The 26154-nt window shown below is 41.0% G+C and overlaps 2 protein-coding genes across 2 annotated transcripts in view; one reads left to right on the top strand and one right to left on the bottom strand.

The window, feature by feature from the left end:
• The first annotated feature begins 512 nt into the window (after positions 1 to 512).
• Positions 513 to 13772, top strand: LOC140954078 (inactive tyrosine-protein kinase transmembrane receptor ROR1-like). The gene is made up of 11 exons (XM_073403481.1): positions 513 to 703; positions 1057 to 1105; positions 3729 to 3763; positions 5165 to 5324; positions 6067 to 6185; positions 6890 to 6955; positions 7631 to 7718; positions 8323 to 8864; positions 10007 to 10261; positions 10624 to 10802; positions 11455 to 13772. The coding sequence occupies exons 1-11, from the start codon at positions 646 to 648 to the stop codon at positions 12373 to 12375; spliced, it is 2472 nt and encodes an 823-aa protein (XP_073259582.1). The 5' UTR covers positions 513 to 645; the 3' UTR covers positions 12376 to 13772.
• A 1879-nt stretch (positions 13773 to 15651) lies between these two features.
• The window catches only part of LOC140921675 (cyclin-G-associated kinase-like), a 36070-nt gene continuing 25567 nt past the window's right edge, over positions 15652 to 26154 (bottom strand). Inside the window, exons 19-25 of the mRNA XM_073371683.1 lie at positions 25878 to 26071; positions 24604 to 25188; positions 21978 to 23042; positions 20679 to 20824; positions 18200 to 18328; positions 17878 to 17925; positions 15652 to 17282 (exon numbers count right to left, since the gene is read on the bottom strand). Coding sequence (XP_073227784.1) covers positions 17181 to 17282; positions 17878 to 17925; positions 18200 to 18328; positions 20679 to 20824; positions 21978 to 23042; positions 24604 to 25188; positions 25878 to 26071 — 2269 coding nt within the window. The 3' untranslated portion in view covers positions 15652 to 17180. The remainder of the gene's footprint in view (positions 17283 to 17877; positions 17926 to 18199; positions 18329 to 20678; positions 20825 to 21977; positions 23043 to 24603; positions 25189 to 25877; positions 26072 to 26154) is intronic.

Raw genomic sequence — 26154 nt, 5'->3', positions numbered from 1 at the left:
TACGAAAAGTGTCATTCAAAAATCGTCAAGTTTCGTCAAAACAAACCCATTTTACCTGTAGCAAATTTCGTTGAGAAGAATAGCTTGCACCGAAACACATCGTCTCTTTTACATTATTTTGTGACGTATCATTAATCACAATTTCCCTTCTTTTCAAAGTTGTCAGGAAATTTTCCGACAATTTTTGCGTGTTTGACATAAACTCTGACGGCGCTGACAGATGGAGAGTTTCTATGCCAACAGGAGAAGAGAGCTGAAGGCTTGGATAGGCTTCTTTTAGTTCTTTTATTCGTGATGTTGACCCAGAAGATAAAAAGAAGGCAGGAAACGAAAATAAAATGGATGGCAGCGCTAATGGAGTAAATAGACAAAATATTTTAATGTAAATGAACGGAAAATTGGGGCTTTGTCTTCTTATTTGTCAAAGTAGCCAATAAATGGAAGACTGACATGGCGAATTTGACCCCGATGTCTATCAACATCGGACATGTTTTCAGTAGCTACCGCTAATCCCATAATAATCACTATCCGCGCTCCTCCAAAGATCACATGCAGATCTTTTGTTTTCCGAGAGCACGGTGGACGAGGGTTTGTTCTGCTTATACGCTCGTAATTATAATGGCCAAGCTTTGAAGATACCTTGAGATGGGAAATAGATCGGGGAGAACTCTGTTTTGGCTCATATACTTGTGGATTTTGTCCGGTGAGTGAGATCCGATTTTGAGTACTGTACACGACGTTGTAGGAATCGCGAAAAATGTTTGTTTGATTTTGTGCGTTCGTCAATTTACAATGCAATTACGGTAGCATGAATATTTCAGCACCTTTTCCCTAAAATACTGCATTGCTGTTTCGGAAAGTCGGTCTTCCGTCCTTGAGCGTGTGTTTAGCTGAAAGGATTTAGAGCATAGTGGTGTTACAAGAAGTAATATTGCTTTGTTTATCGCGTCGCAAAATCGCGATCAATTCTCTTTGCACCACCAACAACGGCAGACATCTGCTTTTCCGATCAATGTCCATACTGATCAAATCGCCTTCCATTTTTTTGATTTCCAGGTAGCTTACTATCTGGATTCCGGCACAAAAGGTTGGTCGATTCTCCTAGGTAAGTTCTTCGGCCTGCAAAGCGTTGTTTTGTTTTTATATTAGCTGTGTGTTTGCTTGTTTAATGTAAGAAATAATTAGACTTGACATGGGATGTGGGTTCCATGCAAATTTTCGCTTTGTGTAAAACAAGATTTGGCGACAAAAGTACGTTGAGCACGCTTTCGAAAAGGCGAGCAGATGCTGTCGGTAATCGTGCCAATTGTATTCTTCCATTGAAATGTCTATAGTGAATGAAACTTTTATTAATTTGCTTCCCTTTGGTCGGGTTCTTGCGATCGCATTTCTTTCTCTCGTGCAGCGAAAAGCGGCAACGCTTTTGAAAACTAATAGCGTCTAAAAAAATTCGCTTGAGACCAGCTGCGAACATCCAATGATTGAAAAATCTCAGACGGTATGCTTGAAATTTTAGATAACTTAAAAGCGAAGTGATATTTTCCATTCGCAGAGCGAAGGAAGTCAACGCTCTCTGATACAATGTTCTCACATTTGTTCATTTCGCATTGTTGTAATTGACAGACAGAATTTGTATTCTTCATTTTCCTATAATCGCCAAAGGATAATCCGCCGAATACACATTTTCCATTTGGCTTTGACCTCGGTAAATTAGAGGGTCAGAAAGAGACTAAAATGAGTATTTCACTTGAATAGACATTGATCAGTCGTTGTGTGTTTAAAATATTGAGCCTTAGCGGCTGGTACGCATTGTTTGATTCTAGCCCTGATTCATTGAATAGTTTGTTTTAGAATGTGCCGCACGGAAGACCTCATTGTTCTTCTTTGAAGTGTAAATGTGAAGAACAAAGACAAAAATTAACGTATAAGTCGTTCCGTAGAAGAAATTTGCATGTGTTAGTTTCTTCTCCATAAACTTGTTTACATTATCGTCGATTTGTAGTTCGCGTTCTAGAAATTTGTGTCGGAAACCCTGGCTTTCGATTTAGCTCAAGTGGATTCTTCCTTTTCAAGGCGATATTAGCGGTTTTGGGAAGGAAGTAAGAACGATGGACGTGTTTTGAATCGCTCCATAAAAAGCACAATATAACGAACGTCTGTGATAGTCTTCTAGTACATCGTTTGACCCGTGTTAGATTTGCGACCGCGTTCTTCCTGTCAATTAAAATGCAATGAAAGAATCATAAATGAATTCTCGTGACACTGATAAATTTCCCTTTGGACTTGGATCAACCAAATCCTGCTCCCTGCTGTTTCAGTATCAGTTGGGTTTTATTTTGATCTTCGCGCTTGTTTTCAATATTCACGGAATGCAAGTGCTCTATTTTATTGTAGTCTTGAATCACGATATTGGAAATATGTATGTCTCAGGGAGCGCACTTGTAGCGATCTTTTTAGTCAAAAAATTGATTTTTCAGAACGAACTGGACTATATTATGCTGTTCTTTCTCTTGCATAAGGTGGCTGTATTGTTTTGTCTGAGAATCAATCCTAATACGTCAGCATTTATGTGAAAGGTATTGGTCCGTTTCCTGGTGAGCTTTTTCCAAAGCTCCATGCAGTGTTTTTATCCTTTTCGGCACGAAAACGGTATTTAGCGGGAAAAACTCCTTCCTTGCGACCATTTAGTATGGTTATCAAGGTACTCCTTCAGAAGTTGCTTTTTCATTTTTGAAAGCTTGCAAATTCTCTCTTTTTTTCTAATAAAGAAAGGGAAACTTTCAGGGCCAATATGAGGGTTAAGGAACAGAAGATGAAAAGGCCCAGTTTAGACTGACTGCCGCAATTTTGCTAACAGTTTACCATGATTGCTCACAGAGACACCAATAAACATTTTATGGCCTTTGGTAAAACAATTCAAGAGATGGATACTCTATGTAGCAGCTTACAATTTCCTGATGATTAACAGTGCAACCATTACAAAACTGATAGAGAATGTTTGGGTTAAATTATAAGCAAATAATACTGAATTTTGTACTCTGAAAACCTCCAGCAAATAAGTAGCATGACCAGTAAATCTTGTTAGTGACCTTTTGGAAATTGTGTTTTACCTTCTTTAAGTGCTACTATGTGTGTTCACAATAAATTTGCCAGAAAAAAATTACTAAATGTGTAAAGTGCATCATTGCGAAGCTTACTTACTCTTGTATGTTATATAAAATTCTACCTTCTATAACTCGAACTCCCGATAACTTAAACTTTTTTCTATTTCCCTTGAATGTTCGAATTATCAGGAGTCGACGACTGTACCAATTCACATACTATACCCATTAACCCTTTCAGTGCCAAGTGTTGCAATGGGCAAAATAATTCAACAAAAATTCCCAAATTTTGTTTTGTAAAATTTTGGAAACAAATAGCACCATTTGAAAGCACAGGCAGAGAGGTTTCATTTGAATGGTCACAACATAGGATTTTGTCCATGGACTCAAAGTTAATATTCCCTTAAGGGACTCCGACATTCACTCTGGTAGTGAAAGGGTTAAGTTGAAATCTTATTGACCGCCAGCTGGTTTTATGGTAGGGAAGGGAGGCATGGTGGCTAATTTCTTTATAAAATAGTTTTTTTTTTTTTTTTAGAAAAATAATTTTTTTAATTTTTTATAATAAAATAGTTGGCCACTTCCTTTAAATCAAATATTTCAGTTACGTTTCTTTGTTTCTTCCAGCTCTAATCACACCAAGACTTGCCCAGATTGCAACGGTATGTAGATTACCATATATATTCTTTTTTGTTTTGTTGTCTTTCCTTCCTTGTAATATTGTTTGTTTGCTATTTTTCGATAACTGAACCCTGGCTATGTGGTCTTGCTACTAGCTAGGAGGCAAAAAGTGTATGCCCGTACCACTCCCAAAGGATGAGAGCTTTAACAGTTACACTTTCTAATAGACCAGTTATTGTTTAGTTGGCTGTTACTGTGAAACGCAGGAAACCGTGAAGGCCAAAAATATTTCTGGAATGTATTGTGTTGCAAGAGGGAAAAGTCAGTCACATGAGATAGCTAAATGTGATTAGTTTGTGGCTCGGTGGCTTGTTCACATGTTCCAATCTTTGTTGGGATTTACATAACAAAAAACATTCCTGAAATATTTCAGGTTTTTCTGACAGTAAGAAGAATTATTATGGTTTGCATTTTTAGAACTTGCAGGAAGACTTCACATGATTTGTATGTCATTTTTTTTAAAAAAGACAAAAACAAATCTGTTTTCCAGTCTGTAGATAAAGTCCTATGATTTTTCTGTTTATCTGGAGCCTCTTTGACAGTGCTTTTGTTTGGCAGTCAGTATAATTTGTGGAATTCTTAAATTTAAATAAGTAAATTTTGACCTTTTGGCCACATATTTGAGACAACTTAAGACTTGGCAAAAAAATATTTTCATTGTTGTGGAAATTTGACAACATACTATAAGTTGAAACTACATCAGATTACACTGGGTCTGCCATTACAGTATTAATTTTGTTGTGACATTTTGAGCACTTGCTCAAAGCTGAAACTACATTTAGATTACACATTGCCTGCCAATACAGTGTCAATTTTTTGTAGTGAAAGCATATTATAATCAGGGATCCACATTCATTAATTTTTTTCTCAGAGTTGTCAGCCGGGCAAGTATTATTAACCTGATGGCATACTAGGCCGGTTACAATTTGGGTTGCCCAGACAAAAGTGCAGAATTATATAAAAGAATGGTGAAAAAATTGTGTGCAAATTGAACATTTTTGATTAGCATTTTGTTTCCATTATAGTTACTAAGAAGGGTTAACTGTTAAGTGCAACAGGCTACAGGCCTAGGCTAAACACAGTCTATTTATGTTTTACAAGTAGCCATCACAATGGCACCCAAACTTACAATTTCCTTGCAGACAAAAGCTGCTTGTTATTCACCATTATTCTAAAAGTTTTAAGTGGATGAGAAGAAATCAGAACACAGGGAAAATGTATATATGATATTGGAGTTTTTGAAAAGATTCTGTGGTTCAGCAAAACCTCACTTGTCCGAAGGGTGACTTTTGAAGTTATCTTAATTGTCTGTACAAGATTGTAGTTGCCTGGGACGACTGGGAATATGGATCCCTGTATAATGGTACTCTTTATCTTAACAGCACCAGTGTTTGGCTCACAGCTCTCCAATCAAACTGTGGTGGAGGGTGGCAGGGCAGTGTTTAGGTGTTATGTGAGTGGCAAGCCTGAACCAAATGTAACGTGGTACAGGAATGGAAAGCCAATCAGAAATAGAAGTGGATCATTTACTATTGTGTCAAAGTAAGTGATTTCTCCACTTCTTGATCTCTTTACATTTCCTGTGCAAGGCTATGCTCTAAGCAAAATTGAAGGGAGCCCAGTGCTCTAGTCAAGACCCTTTTAACTTGCCAGCCCTTCAAATTTACGTTTCTGCTCAGTTGCCATTTGGCAACCAACTATTTCGGTCTAGGGAGACTTTTTCACAGATCAAGTAATGCCAGCTCTGAAAAATTTCACACTCCATGGCAACCAAAATGGTCACAACTTGGAGGTTTACTTGCTGATCTTTTTCTTTATTTTTGTGACCTTTATCTTTGATTGAACTCATCGGCAGTAGGTGAGGTTGGATGTAGGTGCCCTTTAAGGGTGGTGGTGCCAAGTGCGTAAGAGACACAAGCCATTGTATCCATGGCAACCAGTGAGCGGCGACAAAACAGATTGCTGGAAATAAAACATAGACTGTACACACCTACCTGAAAATGAAGGAGGGCTGGGAATAAATCAGCAGATAGTGGCTTAGATGCGAAACATGCTTAATTGCTCAATGAATTTCAGCAATTTGATCACTGTGGAAAATACTTCAAGCCCTTCAACTTACCTGGGCTCCCCAGCAGACATTGAGCTGCTACAAAGATATTGAAACCACTAGCTGTAGCATTTTGGAGTTTAACTTGGTATAAGTTACATTTCCTACATTCAAGGAGTGATATTTTGTGTTGGCATTGTATGCTCAACAAATTATATTTTTTATTTGGCATTGTAGGAGCTGGGGTGTAAAACTGAGGATTCGTCCTGTGAAACTAAGTGATGAGGGAGCATACAGTTGTGTAGCAAATAATTCAGAAGGGACAGTGAGCAAGCAGGTTTTCTTGACCGTAACTGGTATGATTGTATTCTTTAATAGAGACCCTATGCAATCACAATTACTGCCTGCCCTCTCATGGGAAAACGTCTCTTCTGAAAAATGTCCTTAGGGGCTTGGAGCGAAGAGAGATTATGGTATTTGCAGGCTAGTCCCTCCTCCCTCCCCCCTTCCTGCTTATCCTCTGAGATGAACTAGTAATAATTGAAGGTTAGGGAGTGAAGGCAAGATCAATGGCAGGTCAAAACGCTCTTGTTTCAACACAGTGCTTTGCATAAGTTTCACGTGTTAGGAGGACAGTACACAGGTCATCGGATTACCAATGATAGAGGGTGCAAGCAAGCTTAAAAAAGTAATCACGCTTTGTGGAAGGCCAAGTCCAGGACTGACAATTAAATTCCATGACTTTTCAGGCCTGGAAAATAATATTGTAAAATTTCATGACTTTTTACAGGTTTTCCATGACATGTACAGGAGCACACATGCCAATAGCAACCTGGCCGCAGTCGTTCAAAAGCTGGATAACGCCATTCAGGGGAGAAATCACTATCTAGTGGACAGCGCAATTGGTTCTCCTAATACTTATCCACTGGTTAGTGAGTTGTCCGATGGATAGCGTTGAACAACTGGGGCCTGGAGATTAGGATTGCGGGCTCCTCTGGTCACCTACAACAATGTGATTGTTTTAATCGCACTAACATACTTCCATTGTTTTTGGTTCTAGATGCAACTTCTCCTCCTCTTACGCCACATTCAAGTTCGACTACTATGACACCATTTACTGATCAAGGTACATGGAAATGTCTTCCTTTATTTTGCTATTCAGCCTGCAAAGAAAGTAGTGTCCGATAGCCCGGGGCTATTGGATTTTGCTATTGGGCTAGTGAATTCTGTTCTTAACTTGCCTGATTGGGCAAGTGAAGTATTTTGAGGAATTCAGTTGACAGAAGAGCTGTGAAATCAATCTGCTCATCAAAAAATTTTGAGCGCTAGTTGAAATGATGTTTGTGCTAGTGAAATGCTAGCTTTAGCTTGCCCGAATGACAAGCTGTAACAATGACTTTCTTTGTACCCTGCTATTCTAATATTTTGTGATAAATTATTATAAAATATGAAACAAGCAAATAAAGGTAAATTAAATGAAAGCCAGTGATTAATACTGAACAGATAAGACCGAGGAAAAAAATAATAACATGTTAAGAAAACAAACAAACCATTGAACAGCAACGACAACAAAAAACAACAAGCTTATCAAGACCTGGTGTGCTTTTGGAGAAATTAATAGGCATCAAGGCTCACTTAAAACCAAAATGTTGATCCTGTGTTACTTGGATAGGGCAGTGGTAGCAATATATTATAAGCTGCAATATATTTGATTTACATTGAAACCATAGACCCAGTAAGATTTAGGGGAATTTGGGGCTGACACTAATTCTGTCAGTTAACGGTTTTCCCCTCATTTCAGAACTGTTGCCTGATAATTCGAAACAGTCCAATCCTCCAGACAGTAAACCTAAGCATGGACAGTTGGAAGAATCGACACACAGCGATCTGTAAGTTGGCTCTAAATATCAGGGCTGTTACTAAGGGCCCAGGGCTGGAGACTTTCCCCTGGCTTCTGTGAGCATTTCCCTTGGCTACTTTCATTGGAAACAACAGGAAAGTAGAACCAAAAGAAATTCCAACAACGAACCAGTGAGAAATTTGGGAAACACATGTAGCCAGTGTTGCTCGCAAGTGACTTTCGATTCTTTGTTTTACTTTGACTTTACCTGAGAAGCCGCCTCTTGTATAGTCTGCTACACGGACGTTTTTAGTGCCGTCACGCAACGCTCCTCCCTACAAACATGGAGCGTTGCATGACAACACTAAAAACGGCTGTGTAGCAGACTTCCTCCAGTAAGGGAATCCAAAAAGGTGTCGGATTCTGGATTCCGGGCCGTAGATTCCGGATTCATGGTACCGGATTCTGGATTCTTTTTCAGTGGAACTTGGATTCGGGATTCCAATCGTTTGCAGGATTCCACATTCCAGAAGGAAAAATTTTTGGAATCCAGATTACCTTTCATGGGGCGAGAGAAGCTGTTTTTTGCCGAATGAATGAGTTGCATAACCTTTCTATTAACTTTTAAAATTTCGTTTTTTCTTTGTCTCCAGGGATATTCCAACACCTCCGTCGCTACCAGAGACTGGAAGCTGTGTCCCATACAATGGCTCTGTATGTTACAACCTTCTAAAAGGGCGCTCTATCTATGTAAGAAGTTTTGAGAGACTGGAAAATATAGAGAAAAAAGTCAGCAATGCTTATGCAAATATACGGGAATTTAAGAAAATCAGCGAAAGATGTCGTCCTTTTGTCAGGCCGCTCCTATGTCATTACCAGTTCCCAAGCTGCGACTCCTCATCGTCTGTTCCGAAGCCAAGGCAGATATGTTATGAGGAGTGCGAAATTCTTCGTACAAGTATCTGCCCAGAGGAGTATCTTATTTCAAAAAGCTTTACGCTGCAGCAGGTTCTGTTTCCAGAGTGTTCCTCGTTACCTCGCGCGGATACGGCGGAAGGCAAGAATTGTATAAAATTGAATGTGAATAAAACCAAGACTACGAAGAGCCCGAAGAACCCGAAGAGTCCAAAGAGCCCGAAGCCTCCAAAACCTGAAAAACCAGCTCTCGAAAAAGGCGCAGTTAAGAGAGAAAAAGGTAAGTGCCGCTCTTGAAAATTCTCTTATTTTTCATGTTCTTGTTTGTTAAATCCCTTAAAGCGAATACCCGCATGGGGAGCACATTGGCGAGTTTCAGCGTCCTCGCGCGTTTAACCCTTTAAGCCCTAAGAGTGATCATCATCAAATTTCCCCTTGTAATATCAATGCTTTGTGAAACAGAGTGGTCATGAGAATTACGGACATGATCACAGACGATGAATTTGCTTGAAATGTTATCAACTTCTCCCCAGTACTTCCTTAGGAAATGAATAGGGGCAACAAATGAGAATTCCAATTTTGATCTTAGTGTTTAAAGGGTTAACTCGCTAACTTGCTCTCGGAAAAAGGTTAGTGGCCCGTGTTATCGTGGCTTTAGGGACATTGGCGATCTGCGCACTCTATACATCCTTCCACTGAGAACGTAAAAGAATAGGCCAATATTATTTCAACTTTTTTGATCCGTTTGGCTGAACCACAAACTGACTTGACAATGCAAAACAATGTCATGGATCATTTTGTAAGTGATTGCATTGCCGCTTTTGAAATTTTTTTAGACTTCGCGCGAAGCTATTTGAACGAGCGCAGGTTTATTTAGTTTGTCGCGCTGAAGACATCACACATCGCTCTGTTGCTGTAAGCCGGCATAGCAAGCGCAGGCCATTTGCTTTTAGTCTTTTGTTGATAAATCACGTGTTAATGGCGTTGGTTCTGAGAGACAGTTAACATCGAAATCCAGACAGTGCGGCAACCCGCGATCAGGCTTTCTTTTTTCAGGGATAGCGCGAAAAACAAAAAGGGAAGAAGAACTGCCTGATCGCAGTTTAACCCTTTAAGCCCTAAGAGGAGTCAGTATCAAATTTCTCCTTGTAATATCACTGTTTTGTAAAACAGAGTGGTCATGAGAAGTACGGACATGATCACACAAGATGAATTTGCTTGATATTTTATCAACTTCTCCCCACTACTTCTGTAGAAAATGAATAGGGGCAAAAAATGAGAATTCCAATTTTGATCTTAGGGTTTAAAGGGTTAACAATGCGGCGGACACTTCGTCATGTTCCTTTAGAGTCCATATTAACTGGATTCAAGTATATGGCAGTTTCTGTAGTCGTGCTGATGTCCTTTTCACTTAATCCTTAGCTTTACCAGTGACTGGATGTTACACTGGGACAGGAAAGAACTTCAATGCAAGCGTGAGCGTTACTGAGAAGGGCCTTGTATGTCAGGCATGGAACTCGACCACACCTCATTTCCACATTCTGTCGCCTAAGGATCATCCTGAAATTGGCGGTGGACATAATTATTGCAGGAATCCGGGTGGACAGAAAGTAAAACCCTGGTGTTTTACAACGGACGAGAACACGGAGTTCGACTACTGTAATATTCCACGTTGTGGTAAGCTAAATCTGTCCGTCCCCTTTTTCAAAAGGTCTTGATGTCGTTTCACTACATTACAGGCAAAGAAGCGCTTTGCCTTCTTGTACTAATAGCAACGAAAGTGGATCGAGCCGAACTACTGCTTAAAAAAAAACAACACGCCGGTCATAATAAAGTTGTCCTAAGAAATCTGTACAAGGATATTTCGCGACCTGGAAGCACTGAAATGAACGACGTTCAAGTGATTTTTTTCAGTTATAAAACCAGGAAGACATAAGTCGTACTTGATTGAAGTAGCCAATGACTAACAGCGCGCTGCGAGGTAAAAACTCTTGCTACTTACCTATTAAGCAATAAAAATCTTTTTTGTAACTCCACAGAGGAGACGCCGCCAGTTGAAGTTGTGAGCATTCTTTACATGGTCATTCCATGTCTGGTGTTTGGTATTGTGTTTTCTCTGGTGGTGATTTTCATCTGCTGGAGATGTCATAAACAGATCATATATCAGGCCGGGGAAGCGGCTGCTACTCCTCTTGTTCCTGTTATTGGCAAGCCTTTGGTGAGTTTTCTTGGAATTTTTCGCGCTTGGCCCCAGTCGTTTACCGCGAATGGCTTTAGTTGCTTCCAAAGAGGCTTAGCCATAAAAATCCGGAAAAATGGCCTAAAAAGTCCTTCGTGGATTTCTTAAAAATATTTCCGGTTTCGCTTCTAAAAATCCCACAAAAACTCCTAAAAATCAGTCTAAAAATCCTGTAATATTGAAAAGACTGGTTAACCTGTGGTGAGCCACAGGTTACGAGGCCGCCAACTTGAACTGACAGAGATGCCAGGAATGAAGGTAGAACTGCTGACCAATACGGCGAGGTGGATCAAAACTTTGCAAACAAAGCCTTCAAGATCCTTTTGATGTTTCAAGCGTTTCACCCGTTGTAACAAACAAACATAAAACCTTGAAAATGCCCACCCAAATCCCTCCAAATCTCAAGAACTGAATTCGGAAGAAAATTGGAAAGCCTTCTTGGCCGCGACTGGCTGTATTTCTTTCCCGCGCTCGGTTATAGTTGTTTTTCGCGCTTCGCAGTGGTCGTATTTATTTTATGGTTGCATGCTTTTCCCTTGAGTTGTTATTTGTTTTTAGTGATTTTCAGTTAATTTTGGCACCATCCCACATGACGAATATCCGATTAAGGCTTTTTGGTTTTTCTTTCCAGATCAAAGAGATGCGGCGTGAGACGGTCAGATTCCTAAAAGATTTGGGAGAAGGAGAATTTGGCAAACTCTACCGAGGGGAAGTAGTGGAAAAAGGTGATGGTGGACAAACAACTCGACCCATTCTCGCCAAAATTCTTCGCAATAGCTCGTCCTCAAATAACCGTGAGAGCTTCCTGCGTCAGGCGGAGACTTGGTCCAAGTTTAGCCACCCGAATGTCATCAGTATTATCGGAGTTTGTTATAATGGGCCCCCGACGTGTATACTTTACGAGTGCGTGGAATACGGCTCGTTGTATGATTATCTTGTCGATAACTCTCCTTTAGAGAGCCCGGATGAGGACGACGATGATCCGGAAACTTTGAGCTACTACGAGCAGTTATCGATTGCTATTCAAGTAGCTGCGGGAATGAACTACATCTCGCAGCACAATTACATTCACGGAGACTTGGCAGCTCGCAACTGTATGGTTGGGCCTCGTATGACCGTGAAAATAACGGACGTGGCGTTATCGCGTAATCCTTTTTCAAGCGACTATTATCGTTCTGCTAATAGACCCCCTATGCCCCTCCGTTGGATGGCACCGGAGGGGGTGCTGAATTATAGGTTCACAGTAGAGACTGATATATGGTCCTTCGGAGTGGTGCTATGGGAGATATTTTCATTTGGTACCAAGCCCCATTTTGGGTTCACGGACGACGAAGTTATGGAACGTATCCGAGAACATGTGTTGCTTCCTTGCCCGAGCGACTGTCCGAACAGTGTCTTCGTTTTAATGACGGAATGCTGGGATATTTTGCCGCCTAGTAGGCCACGTTTTAGTACAATTTATACACATCTCTGCGCGCTGAGGTGGGATACAAACGGCCCACCCGCACCCATCGAAAGTAACGAGAGAGACTGCATTCATGTTGAAGTATAAGTTCCAGTCTGTCACGGATTTATCAGTTCAGTTATTAAATTCGACCCATGGTGTTGATAAAATCCACCAGAATGTGGTTCCATTTTGGTGAATACTTGGTGAGATGCATACCTGGATGCCTAAAGCTTCATTTGGCTCAGACCGTATGAAGGAGGATTGGATCAATTTCTTGGAAAATTAGCGATCTTTTCCGCCTCTCTCGCTTAGATGATGCATATTACTGAGATGTTTTTTAAGAAGTGAAATGAAATATAGAACAAAAGTATACGCGTCAGTGAAACTCGTAACTGATTGAAACAATACCGAACTAATTGTCAAGTGCAAGAGGGATTCAACCGAAAAAATTACAGAGAATATAGCAATAATTTTACAATTTACAATACGATAAACATCTCTCTCATACTCCAGTATTAAAGCTCAACAAACCTTACAGGAAACAGCAAAACCGTTTGTCGCTCTTGTGTTGTCTTGTCTCCAAGCGGTCGACTGGCGTCTCATGCAATTCACATTTTCACGCAGATCATAATGCACCCCAAAATTTTGCATAACTATTGTCTTCGATTTCGCTTGGGACGACTGTAATACCCAGGAGAAAGGATGGTTATGTAAAATTTTGGGGGTTAAACAAAGTGCATTATGGGGCGTTTTCCATTCAACCAAACCATCCGGTTTGAATTTTCGGCAACTTCCAGTAGCGAATGTAAGAACATTTTCTAAAATTTCCAAAAAAGAGGACGGCCTTGCCAGGTTTACCCAAATTTTCGGTAATGTTTTCCTGGAAGTTTTCTGTCCATTCAACTTTTCTCCCGGAAATTCAAGAATTTCGCTTGAATGGTTCGCATTTCGCAAATTCAACAGTTTCTAAAACCTCGCGGGAAAATTTCTGTTCCATTTGGTGCTGTTTGCAAATTTTCGAAAGTTTTGGTGGAATGGAGAGCACCTGTACAGCCCCCATGGTCTTGGTGAATGACCAGAACCGGAAACACGTTGTCAGGTTCCGAAACTTCTCGAAAGTGTTTTGACAGTGACCGACCAGTTTCCGCTGAAAACAAACTTGGTTCCAGTCCTTGCAATAAGAAGACGGCTCAATGGCCATTACTCACTGGAGATAACACAACGGTAGTAACCACAATGTTTTATTCACGTTAGGTGTCCTGGAGATACGGCACCGAATTAACAGGCACTTCGTCTTGGTCGCCATGGACCTCAGTTTAAAAAGAATGATGGACATTGTTGCGAACCGTTTACCATAGGGAGTTAGGAAGGAACCGTTTTGTTTTCTTCGTTTGTTGAGTTGAACTGCGAAAAAATGTTTAGTTCTCGTTCCGTTTACTTCATCCTTGTACAAATTATGAGAAAATAGTTAAAAATAAATAAAATTTTCATCGTTGATATTACTAACAGGTGTTTTGATTGCCTCCAACGCGACCATAACCTCTCTTTGAAGGGGAGTTTTGGGGGAATCCACATAACCTACAGGGGCGGATCCAGGATTTTTTTTAGGAGGGGGTGCACTCGTCTCTGGCTCTACTTCAACATCAATAAACCACAGAGTTTTTGTTTGGCAGAATACCAGTTGTATAAGAAAACCGCAGGTCATCTCAGGGGGAGGGGGGGGTGCGCACCCCCTGCACCCTCCCCCTAGATCCGCCCCTGACCTGGTATTTAGACCTTGTCCCCGAGCAAAAAAGGGGAATGTATGCTGGGCTGATCACGTGATTTAAAGAAAGGACGAGCCCGCGTAGCTTGATTTGATTTTCACGCAGGCTCTAGCCTGCGTAGCAGGCGCTTGGACGTAGTGGGTGAAAGAGAGAATGGGCACGCGCGAGGGAAACACGCGTGTCTCCTCGCGCGCTCGTTTTTTCTTGTGCCCACTACTTCCAAGCGCCTGCTACGCAGGCTCGCGTGTTTCGCTCCTTGCACTATCCCGAGGTAAAATGAGGAGCTCGTGATCTAGCATCTAGGGTACCCGATATGTAACTGTGTGGATATTTGGTCAGACGCCATTTTCAAACGTAAGCGTGGCATGGATTTATGGGTATTTAAATCAGTAGACTGGTTCAGAATTAACAGGGACCTGGTGTCTTGTTTTATACTTCCAGGTACAAGGACTTGAACATATACTCGGGCACCGGTACCGTGGTCGAATTATGGCGTTTGTACTTGAAAAAGGGTGTGTTCACACAGGAGGTCCGCAAGTAGCGTACTCGGGCGCTACGTGTGAACACAGCTCATGCCCTACCGTTATATAGAGTGTCAGTGTAATGGTTTGTGCCATTCCGTTTGGGAAGTTTCAACGATCACTTTACGCGACACAATGTTTCCAGTCCTTTTGGTCTCTGTAGCTACACTCTTTTTTTATCGAGGCTGAAATGTGCAAAATTTTAAGAATAAACGCGAGGCTGAGATTTCGAAAAGGATGATTACTTTGAGTGATGAAAATCTAAAAATATGCTTTTAACTTAGCCGTATCAAATTATTGCTTCCTCCCACGGCAAAAATACCCAACAAAAAGAAGAGACGTGCACTGATTACAGCCAAATGTTCTGTGCTAATGACAGTTCGATGAACGATACATGAAATACACAACTATAGTATACATGAAAAAAAAAAAAAAAAAAAAAAATGAACCAACCGCTAAAAGGATATGGTAAATTTTTTCTTTTTTCAATTATAATTCAAGAATAATACAAGAAAATTTTCAGGCTAAAATCGGCAGAAAAATAGGAATATTCAGCCTGGTCCGAAAAAACATTCTTGTATCAAGAGTCAGGAGCCGATTACTTGGACAAGTAATCGGTTCCTGCAAGAGTGTAATTTGGATATACTCATTGTGGGTCCTCGCACAAAGCTCAAATTTAGTTAATTTTTATGCACGAGATTTCCAACCGGTTGCCGGGTTTTTGTAAATGGTTAGCATCTCAAGGGTACTTCATTTACATGGAAAAACCGGAAAATCCAGTTGGAAAATCAAATGGTTCCGCCATTCCGTCTGACCTGCTGTTCGATCAACAGCGGTGTCCAATTTACCCTTCAATTTTCTCCTAACAATTTCAATGTAAAAGGAAAAGATTAGGTTAAGAGAATAAACGAAATGAACACTCAAGGGAAAATACTTTGATCTTCCAATAAATTCTCCCAATTAATTCGTTAGGGAAATGTGGGGAGATCAGTCTGGAGTATTTGTTTGTGGATATAGGGGCTAATAGGGTTAAGAGAGAGATACATGTTGTTGCACTGCGTCAGTGACTAAATTTTACAATACACCATTCACAGTAAACCTCAAACTCTTCAGCAGTTTATTGTTGTGACGTGAAAGAATTCCCATTCCCCTTCATTATTTTCATCTGAGAAAAATATTATACCCAACGAACAAATTTTCAAAGTACATGTAAGGTGTTACGACACCCATCATAAAATTACCTACTGAGCTAAAATGAAGGTTTTGGACAGTCCTTCATCGCAGGTGGTGCGCATTGAATTACGGAAAGGGTAAAGAACGTACAACTGCTTAAAATCATAAAAAAACCTTCCAGGAACATTGAAAATCATACATAAATAAAAGAACAACTGAACATACAGCTAAGCCTTTGTTTATCCCCCTTCAGTTCGGCTGATCTCGGGTGTAATATAGTTTACTACTCACAGCTGACGTAACACAAAGAAAACGAAACATCCTTAACAATGAACCTAACCCTGACAATAGTCTACAAGACAAAGAAAACGAATAAATTATATTACACCGGGGATGACCCTTCAGTTCTCATTCTATTGAAACTTTTGCATTGGAAATTTCCACCAGATACGTTTGTCATTGTTTTCGGTATTTTTCAACTCAGTGGTTGATCACAGTGATTATGTTAAGAAGCGCCTTTGAGACAATTGTCCCTTGCCAATTGTCCAAAGAGCTCCTCGTTATTGGCTGCCCTTGGTTCATTTGCGCCCCCCCCCCCCCCCCCCACCAAGGTTGTTTCAGAGCCTATTCAAGTATTTCCCTCCCCCTGCCTTCATTCAAAGAATATATAGCATAGCTAACTTCCAAAATAATTTCTGAGTCATTAGCTGCTGTTCATAACAGAAAACCTGACTGCCGGGTTTTGACAGTAGAAGATTTTCAACCTACGCCCAACGAATTTTAGGCTAGTTCTAATGTTGGACATACTGATAATGGCAGTTGGTGGCCAGCGATGTTTGGAACATATAATTTATGATGGCAACTGCAAACCACGCGTTGAAGTGCCGAACCATTTATATTGAATGATGCCAGCGCATTTATATTAATATTTGCTTGCAAACAATGTTGAGAGCATTAATATTGGCTTTTGCCTACAAACAATGTTGTCTGTATTATTGGCGGGTTGTTTCCCAACAATGTTGGGCACATGCTTTAATGTTGGCGGTTGTTTGCCAACAAAGTTGGGGGCATTAATTTTGAAACTGCTGGCCAATAATGTTAGACGAAGTTTCTAAGTAACATTCATGCCTATACTTTGGTAAATGTCGAAAGTCCCTGGAGGACAAAGATGGCTACATTTATGTTGGCAGTTGCTTGCCAACGATGATTGGTGCGTTAATATCGGATGGACATAATTTGGTTGGCCAGTAATGTTGGGACTCATTAATGTTGAATGTTGTTGGCCATTAAAACTGAGCGCGTTTGCAAGGGTGTAAACTTAAAACACTGTGTCCGCTTGCCATTCTATTGATCATATCATAATGAAAACTAGCTTCGCACTTGCTTGGACCCTCCCTCTCGCTATCCCTTACTTCAACACTTATCGTGCTAAATTCATGAAAATAATTCGCTAGTATAACGCTTGGGATCCTTCTTGTTCAAATATTGCCCAAGCGTCGTTCAACTCCATAAAAATTGCACGTGCTAAAGCCTCCTCCGGGCTGCCGGTAAGCTGCAAAGAAGCAGCAAGACCGATTAGAAAATGATTCACGTGGATGAGGGGGCACGGGGGAAACAGGGTAGAAACCCTAGAGATTTATAGTCAGCAAGGGTAGAGGGGGGGGGGGGGGGGGGGAAGAGCAAAGGCGGAAAGCCGGCCTGAATGCTCAAGTGGAGCAGACCAGAAAAAATAGCAAAATGCTAATACTTCCAGTCGATTAAATAAAATGCGTTAGAAACCAGGTATTGATGGTTGATTTGCCATTACCTTCTTCTACGGCACCCGAACAGAAGTTTGTTTCCAAGCTAAAGAGAGCGCGCATGGATTAGAACACGGCGCCTACTTGCTTTCGTCAAAATTGTAAAATGTTTTGTCGTGATTGTGTTGAAGCCTTTTAGTTCAATAAGTAGTGAAGCTTTTGACTAACGCAGTTTTCATGCTTTCTAAGCATGTGAGTATCCCGGGGTGAGTATTAAAGGCCCCTTTTAACTCTCTTGTTTCAAACTCAGTGGCGTGGAAAAAAATTAAAAAGGAAGAAAAATCGCAAAGTACTAACAGTGATCCCGCCACGCTTTTTTGTACCTAACTCATTATCTGATTATAGTACCTTGTCAGGGTGAACAGAGAGTACTGCTTTTCTGTACCATTTCTTCACCTAAAGAACAAACGTAAAAAATCTTTTCACAAATAACTCACTAGTTACTACTTTGAAGAAGGGGTAAAATGCCATAAAATTGCTCCAAAGATTTAAGGATTTTTGACACCCACTTAACGATAAGAAACACCTTGCACGATTTAGACTGCCTCTAAAAGGTTAGTGAGGGATAGTCATAAACGGCAGTCGGTAAAAGACAACCGGAGGCGCAAATAATTGCTGGTCATAAGGATTAAAACACGTGAGCCAGAAGTCTCCAGCACGTGGCTCGTACCTGTGCGGGTTTCACCAGGTTGTGCATGCCACAGGGCTCCCATCTCTCTTCACCATCCCACAAAATGAGATGTAAACCGCACAGTAAGGCCCGAATGTTACCTTTCTTTCCTTCAGCCCACTCATCCACCTTTGAACAAAAAAGTAACACGTTAACCCTTTAAGCACTACGAGTAATCAGCATCAAATTTCTCTATGTAATATCAACGCTTTGTAAACCAGAGTGGTCATGAGAATTACGGATGTAATCATAAAAGATGAATTTGCTTGATACTTTATCAACTTCTCCCCTCTATTTCTGTAGGAAATGAATAGGGGCAACAAATGAGAATTCAAATTTTGATCTTAGGGTTTAAAGGGTTAAAAGTTGTAATCTTCATTGGTTTGGAGAATCCAATCTCTTTTGATTCTCGCTATTTTGCTCGCCAGTTGTGAAGGTGTTAACTCGACCCTTTTGTTTGGTTTTTCTTCGTCTGTCTTTGCAATCCTCTGACTGCCTTTACTTAACCCTTTCACTGCCAGAGTGCTTGATGGAGTTTTGTAAGGTAACTTTTGAGTCTCTGGATGAAATCCTATGATGTGACCATTCAAATGAAAGCTCTCTGCCCCTACTTGCACATGATGCTATTTATTCTTCAAAATTTCACAAAGTGAAATTTGGGGATTTGCTTTCCGTAAAATTTGGCAGTGAAAAGGTTAACAAAGAAAAAAAGATCAGAGGCATCACCATAACCATCATCGTCATCACCGTTACTACATCATTATCACTATCTCAACCTTGGTCATTTTTTCCGTCACCACCGTTAAAATCCTTGTCTTTCCACCACCTCTGCAGCCCTTATCGACAGGAAACTGGAGGTTGGCCCGCTCGGGGTTTCGCGAACAGCAGACGCATTTCCGGTCGTCGCTTCTCTCCCTCCGAAAATAGCGTCTACGAACCCCAGCGGCAAAACGCTTTCCGTGACGTACAACCTTTTTAGCCAATCACGGTTTAGCTCTTAAAATCAAGGAACTAACTCGCGAGACTTCTCGCAAGATCGTGCGTGGTGGATATGTTTATAAGTCGAAATTGAAAGGACGACGTAGCTTGTGTATAGCCGCCCTTTTTTCTCAGAACGAAGCGTTTACGAAAGTTAATTTGCCAGGATTGTGGGACTGATTAATGAAATAAGCATCAAGAGGATTCATATTGAAGAAAAGATTAGAGGACATTTTTTATCTATCTGCCTACGGAGTTGACTCGCCCCATTTCCTCCTCTCTTCGGGAAGTTTCAACATGGCGCTTTCGCGAGCAAATTGCGCACTCAAAGAAAACGCCTGCACTGCAGGCTAACGAAGTCAATGATTTATCAGACCTTGTTGTTTTGATCATTATTTGAAACGATAAATGTCCTAATGACAGTAAGAGCATCATGCCGTTTGTTGCTTCTGTTTTTTTCTGGTTCCTGGCAGGAAAGTATGCTTTGGAGAACTCTGCGATAGTTTGTCGTGTGCCGCTTTAGATATTTTTTAGTACATATGCTTTATCTTGAAGCTAGTACGTGTGGTAATTGATTTCCCATGCGTGGTTGCTTCTTGGGTCAGACAGAACTTTGATCAGATCGAAAGCATTTTATAATTGTCCTTATATTTCTTTAAACACATGTTCTTTTCAAGGTTTTAATTTCCATAGTTTTTTGTAAGATGAGTCGAAGCGTCGTAGCTAAAATGTCCTCTCGACTATGATCAATTTACTGCTGTAACAATTTTAGTATTTCACGCTTGATCTGGCCTAGGTTTATAATATTTCAGATCATTGTGTTGTGGCGATATTATTGACAAGCGATTGTTAGAGATTTCTGAATCAGTCGAGGATGTGTCTGTATAATTGATTCACCACCTTTTGTCAGCGCTGGTTAAAGTCTGAGCGCGATGTAGCGATTATTTTGTCCAGGTTTTGTTTATGTCACGTACTACCTTATTTTACAAAGCGAAACCAAAGGCCCACATCACATACACAGCTTAAGAAGCAGTTGCTTCATAAAGACGTCAGCGTTCAACGTCGCAGGAAGCCTTGTTATGGTCGTGAAATTCACGTTCCAAAGCGTATTTGGTAACTCGCGCCGAAATCCAAGACCCTCCAGCGCGCGAGGTCGCGAGGAGACATTTTTCGGAGGGAGAGAAGCGACGACCGGAAATGCGTCTTCTGTTCGCAGGCTAGCTTGGGGTTACGCGCACGGATTTCAACATGTGTTTTCCTCGAATGGATGGCACTTGGAGTCTTCCATTATCCTGGTTTACGGTAGGGTTTAAATCCCCATCCCCTCTAAACCTCCAACATTTTGTCCAGAGACTTAGCTTTAATTTTTTTAGACTTGTTTGACACATGAGTTTTTAAGGTAATCATAATTACGTACATTACAATTATTGCCACCACAATCACAGTTTCCGTAATAAATGATAACTACAAAAAGAAAAAAAATGAGCAAAGGGAACGTTACCTTGGCCCTGATTGGATCAAGAGGTTTGTTTTGTTCCTTTTTCAACGCCTTCAGCGTCTGAGCTTCTCCTTCCTGATCCCCTGTTGTTTTAAAGCCTTGTGCATTGAGAATGTCACTAAATTCGTCTCTACCAACTTTTTTGGGCGCTTGAAAAATAAAACAATATAATTTCCCATGAGAACTTACATTTTGAAAGCGCCTACTTAGCTGTTTGGATCGAAAACTAATTATCTAAACAAAAAACAAAGCGAATGTTTAAAAAAAACATTAACTTTTTCCTGTCATCCGAAGTGTACCCTCTAGCTTCTTCCGCTTAAACTTGAACGTCTTCATTATTAACAACGATCTTTTCTTCATTTTCATGAAGTGAAGAAGCAAACTGAAAGAGTTTGTGTTTTCGTTTCAAACAGGTGTTTGTAAGACAACGTAGATTGAACCTAAAATAGAAGTTAATATATATGTCACAGGTCAAAATTAAGTTCAGGTAAAAATTGTTTACCTTCCGGGTAGGCTGATATTCAGTTTCCTTTATCTCTTAACCCTAATTATAGGAGACATCACTATCTACAAACATTATTTTTGTTGTGAAAGGTTTGAACCCAGGAGTCATTTCAAAAGTAGGTTGAGTTTGACCGTCCGGTGAACGCAGTCCTGAATAGGACTGTTGTTGTTGACAGTGACTGACGTTTCGACAACTTGTGCGGTAGTCATCTTCAGTGTCGAAGAGAGTCATTTTTGTTGTTAAAATTTGTAGCGAGTGAAACAAGAGAATCTTTTGTTTCATGAACCAATGTGCTTCTGGTTGGCCCTCTAATATCTATATGTGGAGTAAGCGTGGTATCGCTATTCATGAATTAGGGCTAGGAGCACAACGAAAATTGAGAATCAACCTACTAGGTTAAAAATTTTTACCTGAATGAAATTGTGACCTGTAATTTTAAAATATATGTAAGAACAGGGTGGACTGTATCTAAAAATTTAAAAGTTTATACTACTACATGAAAATTACTGCAATTTGATTGGCTTAGAGCAGTGGTATTTCAGCTTAATCTGAAATACCTACATTTTAAAATTACAAACCTTTTGCAGGTAGTAGTATAAACAAATAATAGCATGATTTGTACGTGATATTCGGCATAAATACCACTCCTGATATTTCAAAATTGTCTCAAATTTCACTCGCCTAACGGCTCGTGAAATTATGTATAACAATTTCGAAATATCACTCGTGGTATTTATGCCAAATATCACTACAAATCATGCTATTACCTATACTAATATAGATTATTAAACACTCACCGCTCCACTTCTGTCCGTAGTCGCCAAACACTCCATGAGAACCTGACATGGTGTAAGAAGGTGCGTAGTTTGGCTTACTTTGCGCCTTGGGCGCGGGTGATGAAGATTTAGCCCCAGGCTGCCACGAGGGTTGCTGGGACTGGCGAGACCAAGAGGGGTTGGCACTAGTACCAGGCCCTGGTTTCTTCTGCGGTTTGGGTGACGTAGCCGCTGAGGGGAATTTTGGCGCAGTTGAAGAAGTTGGTAAACCAGACTTTAAATTGCCAAAGTCCGCGAATGGATCGCTCGACTTCGGTTTGCTTTGCGGAATTGAGCCATTAGTCGCTTTGGGCAGTTTTGGCGATGGTACCCTATTGGGTTGCAGAAATGTCGCGGACGAGCTACCACCCCAGTCTCCGATCAAGTCCACGTTGCTTTTAGCCTGGCCCTGAACTGTGGCCGTAGGTGCCTGGGAACTACTTACACCAAAAAGATCTTCACTAGCGGCTGTGGATGCTCCTCCCAACATATCAAACGCGTCAAAGTTTGATTCATTGCTTTTTGAACCAGCAGTACTGCTACTGATTTTCGCCGGCTGAAAACCAAAAGGATCAAAAGATTGGGCTTTACTTCCACTTTTTTGTGTTGCAAAGAGATCGAAACTATCATTTTCACTCGCAGATTGACTCGACGCAAAAGGATCCAAAGATGAGTTACTCCCAACCTTCTTTGCCGCAAAAGGGTCAAACTCGTTCGTCGACGACTTCTCATCGCGGCGTTTAGAGCTGAACGGATCGAACAAATCTGGCTCTCCAGATTCAAGGCTCGAATTTTCTGGAGATTTAGTCCTTGTGGTCTGGAAAGGATCAAACGTTCCAGAATCTTCGTTAGGGGACATAAAAGACGTTACATTCTCTCTACTTGAGCTAGCACTATGGCTTCCTAGCTGACTGAAAAATTCCTCTTCATCGTGGAGCAAGCCAGGGCTGAGAACGTCATCCGCGCTTTTATTCCGTTTCATTGATCTGTGATGGCTTTTCTCCGTGCCGCTAAAAAGATCCACGTTTTGACTGTCCTTGCTCCCACCTTCATACGGGAACACAAGAAAAATCAAAACAAAGAAAAAAACAAACAACAAATTTTATTGAAAATTGGAAATATAACTAATTACATTACTTTCCCACCCGCAAATAGCTTATAAACTAATCGAGGCGGGGGATCTGAAGACATAGTACAAGTACAAGGTTTATCTATAGATGGACTAAATAAAAGTGAAGACACTACTGTACCCCCTACTCTCTTGTTTCTACAATGCACACCCCCTTGGTTTGAGGTCGGGTGGATTTCTCAACGCTTAAGGTATAAAATTAGTAGAGTTCTTCAGGGAAAGAGTTAAAAAATTCTGGAGTTTTGTTTTTTCACCAAAGAGGGGTAAAACCTGTATTTCAATGGAATCCTTACCGGAAAACATAGATTTCAGATAATTCTTGAATTGACGAGTAAAAGTGTTTTCTCAAAAACGCTTTTAGGGATAGACCCATTTCTTGAGGGGGTCTTTTTTGCATTCTTCATGGGGTTAAGGAAAAGGCACGTCTTCGCTAAGGGGTACGGCTTTTAAATACAAAAGCCCAGGTAGTAGGATTCATCTAAAACTTTAGAATTTGCATTTGGAAAGAACAGGAACAATTGCACAAAGCGTTTGGTCTTTAAAAAAATGGTAGCACAAATTACTAGACGGTTCACCGTTTAGTAGATAACTAAAGGCATCTTTAATTATCTAGGTACAAGTTTTTTTCTAAAGGATTGAGTTATCCACTTTAAAAACGACTGTGGAGGGGGGGGGGGGGGGGGGGAGGGGAGAAGAGGAGGGCACCGATCTGGATTTAAAACATAAAGAAGACAGCGAAAATTGTTCCGAAGGAAAGGTAAACTGCGGCTTAGGATATCTATCACTTTGTGAAAGGTTTGAACCCAGGAGTATTTCAAAAGTAGGTTGAGTTTGATCGTCCGGGTGAACGTAGTCCTGAATAGGACTGTTGTTGTTGACAGTGACTGACGTTTCGACAACCTGTGGTGTAGTCATCTTCAGAGTCAAAGTGAGTTGTATCACGTCAGTTGATGGTATTGTACTCTGGTTATTGATCTGATTGGTCAATTAAGTCGCGATGTTATTGGTCGTCTGTCAGTTAAGCCGGGATGTTATTGACTATGAAGACTCGTAATCTGGGCCCAGTTGCTCGAAGCATGGTTAGCGTTAACCAGCGTTTAATACCTTGACAACGTATTGGTTTTGATACTGCTTAACCAGTGGTTAAAGCTAACCATGCTTTGAGCAACTCAGCCCAGGTGTGTTTCGATCCGTCTATTGTCACAGTTGAACAGTCGTCTATTGTTAGTCAAATTGTAAGTTATCCAGTCCTTCTCTAGAAGTTAGTTTTGCTTGATCTCGTCAACAAGTCGTTTGTACGGCGCTGGTATCACTTTGTTGAAAACGTTGGCAGGTAGACGAGCGAGGCAGAAGGGAGCAATTGCGTAGCAGGCGATTTTGTTTGTCGAGCACTCAAATGGGCGGTTAAGCCGCGAGGAGAATGGGGCGGAAATCCAAACGCAACGAGCTATGCTATATGCCGGCGTGTGACAATCTTACCTGGAGATAAATTAAGCAGGTCTACTCCCATATCGTCGGTGACCGCTACATGATTAGTTTTCACGGTGCCCCCATGAATGTCCTCATTTGGCTGCGTTTTAATATTGCTTCCTAAATTCAACAAGTCCACGTTAACAGTTTTCTTGCTAATGACCGGCTCTTCCTCATCGGAATCGCTATCCTCAAAATTAAATAAGCGTTCATCCATTCCCTCGCTAGATGCCGATTTCAAATTAAACAAGTCCATTCCACCCTGGGCACTAGTTTCCACTCCTTCTCTCTCGGAGAAGAAATCGTGCGCCTGCGATGATCCATGCCCAGCGGTATTGTCCCCATCACTGCGCAGGTTCCCAAAATCGTCATCACTATCATCAAAGGAGTCCTTGTTTGTTGACGATCTGGCATTAGCTTCTTGCCAATTTATTGCCGAGAAAAAGTCCTTGTTTGGCTTGGTTGCTGATGCACCATCGGAACTGTCGGAATCTGCGCTTTCAGACGGCTGTAGAGTGACTTCATCCGCGTCCTCCTCTACTTCGTTTGACTTGCAGTTAAACACCATGTTTGATTCTCTATCATCTGCATTAACTGTGATAAAAAGGAGAACAGCAATAACGAACTCAACAAACATGGCTTCAACGAATTATTAAACGTTTCTGGGAAACTGCCCACCTACCCCTCCCCTAGTCTAACATTTTGCCCTAAGTGAGAAGTAAGTGTTAATGTTGGCTTAGGCGAGGGGTAGGTGGGCAGTTTCACAGAAACGTATCATAATCCGCTTCAATTATGGGAAACAAAACCGGATTACACGGCTGCATCAACTTGACTCATCTCGATTTGGTCTAAGGCTATGGGGTTAAAAAGTTGGGCGTTTACGTGGTCCGTTCACATAGAACCTGACTGACCGTCCGAAAATTTTGACGCCTAACTGTTCAGATGTTTGAACGCAAAAATCGAGGTCAAGTTTTAAGTCGGTACGGTCGTAAATTTTACCAGCGCAGTGTGACCGTCTAAATTTTTGTACGGCAAAGACGTACTTGCATGAATGCGTGGGAAAGAACTCGGCTAGAAGACATCACTTTATATTTGCTAAAGAAGCACTCTGCGCAGTGGCAGATGTTAAAACCAATGAAAGAGGTTAAAATTCAACCTGATTCGTCAGTTCCGTGTGAAGAGGGCGAAAATCTCGAACGTTTCGAAAATTCGCCAGACACCGTGTGACCCCAGGCGCAACCCTTAGATAGATCCACAACCGTAACCTATGATCATACACGTACCAAACTCCTCCTGACACTCAAGATACTCTTCTTTGGTGGAGAAACAGACTTGAGGGAAGAGTTTGTCGATTTTGAGTGTGTCCCAGGTGTGGGTAGCACTTTTAACTTCCTCTGCATCCACAGTGATATCTAATGTTACTGTAAACCGTGAAGTAAACTTTCCTTCGTCGTCTTTACTGATGTCCAGCTCCTCTCTGTTAAGACAAGAAGGTATAAAAATTGATCAAAAACCTACAAATGGCAGAAGCTATTATAGCCTCAAACCCACACGATAAGA

This window comes from Porites lutea, chromosome 12 (assembly GCF_958299795.1).
Source record: "Porites lutea chromosome 12, jaPorLute2.1, whole genome shotgun sequence".
Classification (NCBI taxonomy): domain Eukaryota; kingdom Metazoa; phylum Cnidaria; class Anthozoa; order Scleractinia; family Poritidae; genus Porites; species Porites lutea.
This window is presented reverse-complemented; position numbering and strand designations above follow the sequence as displayed.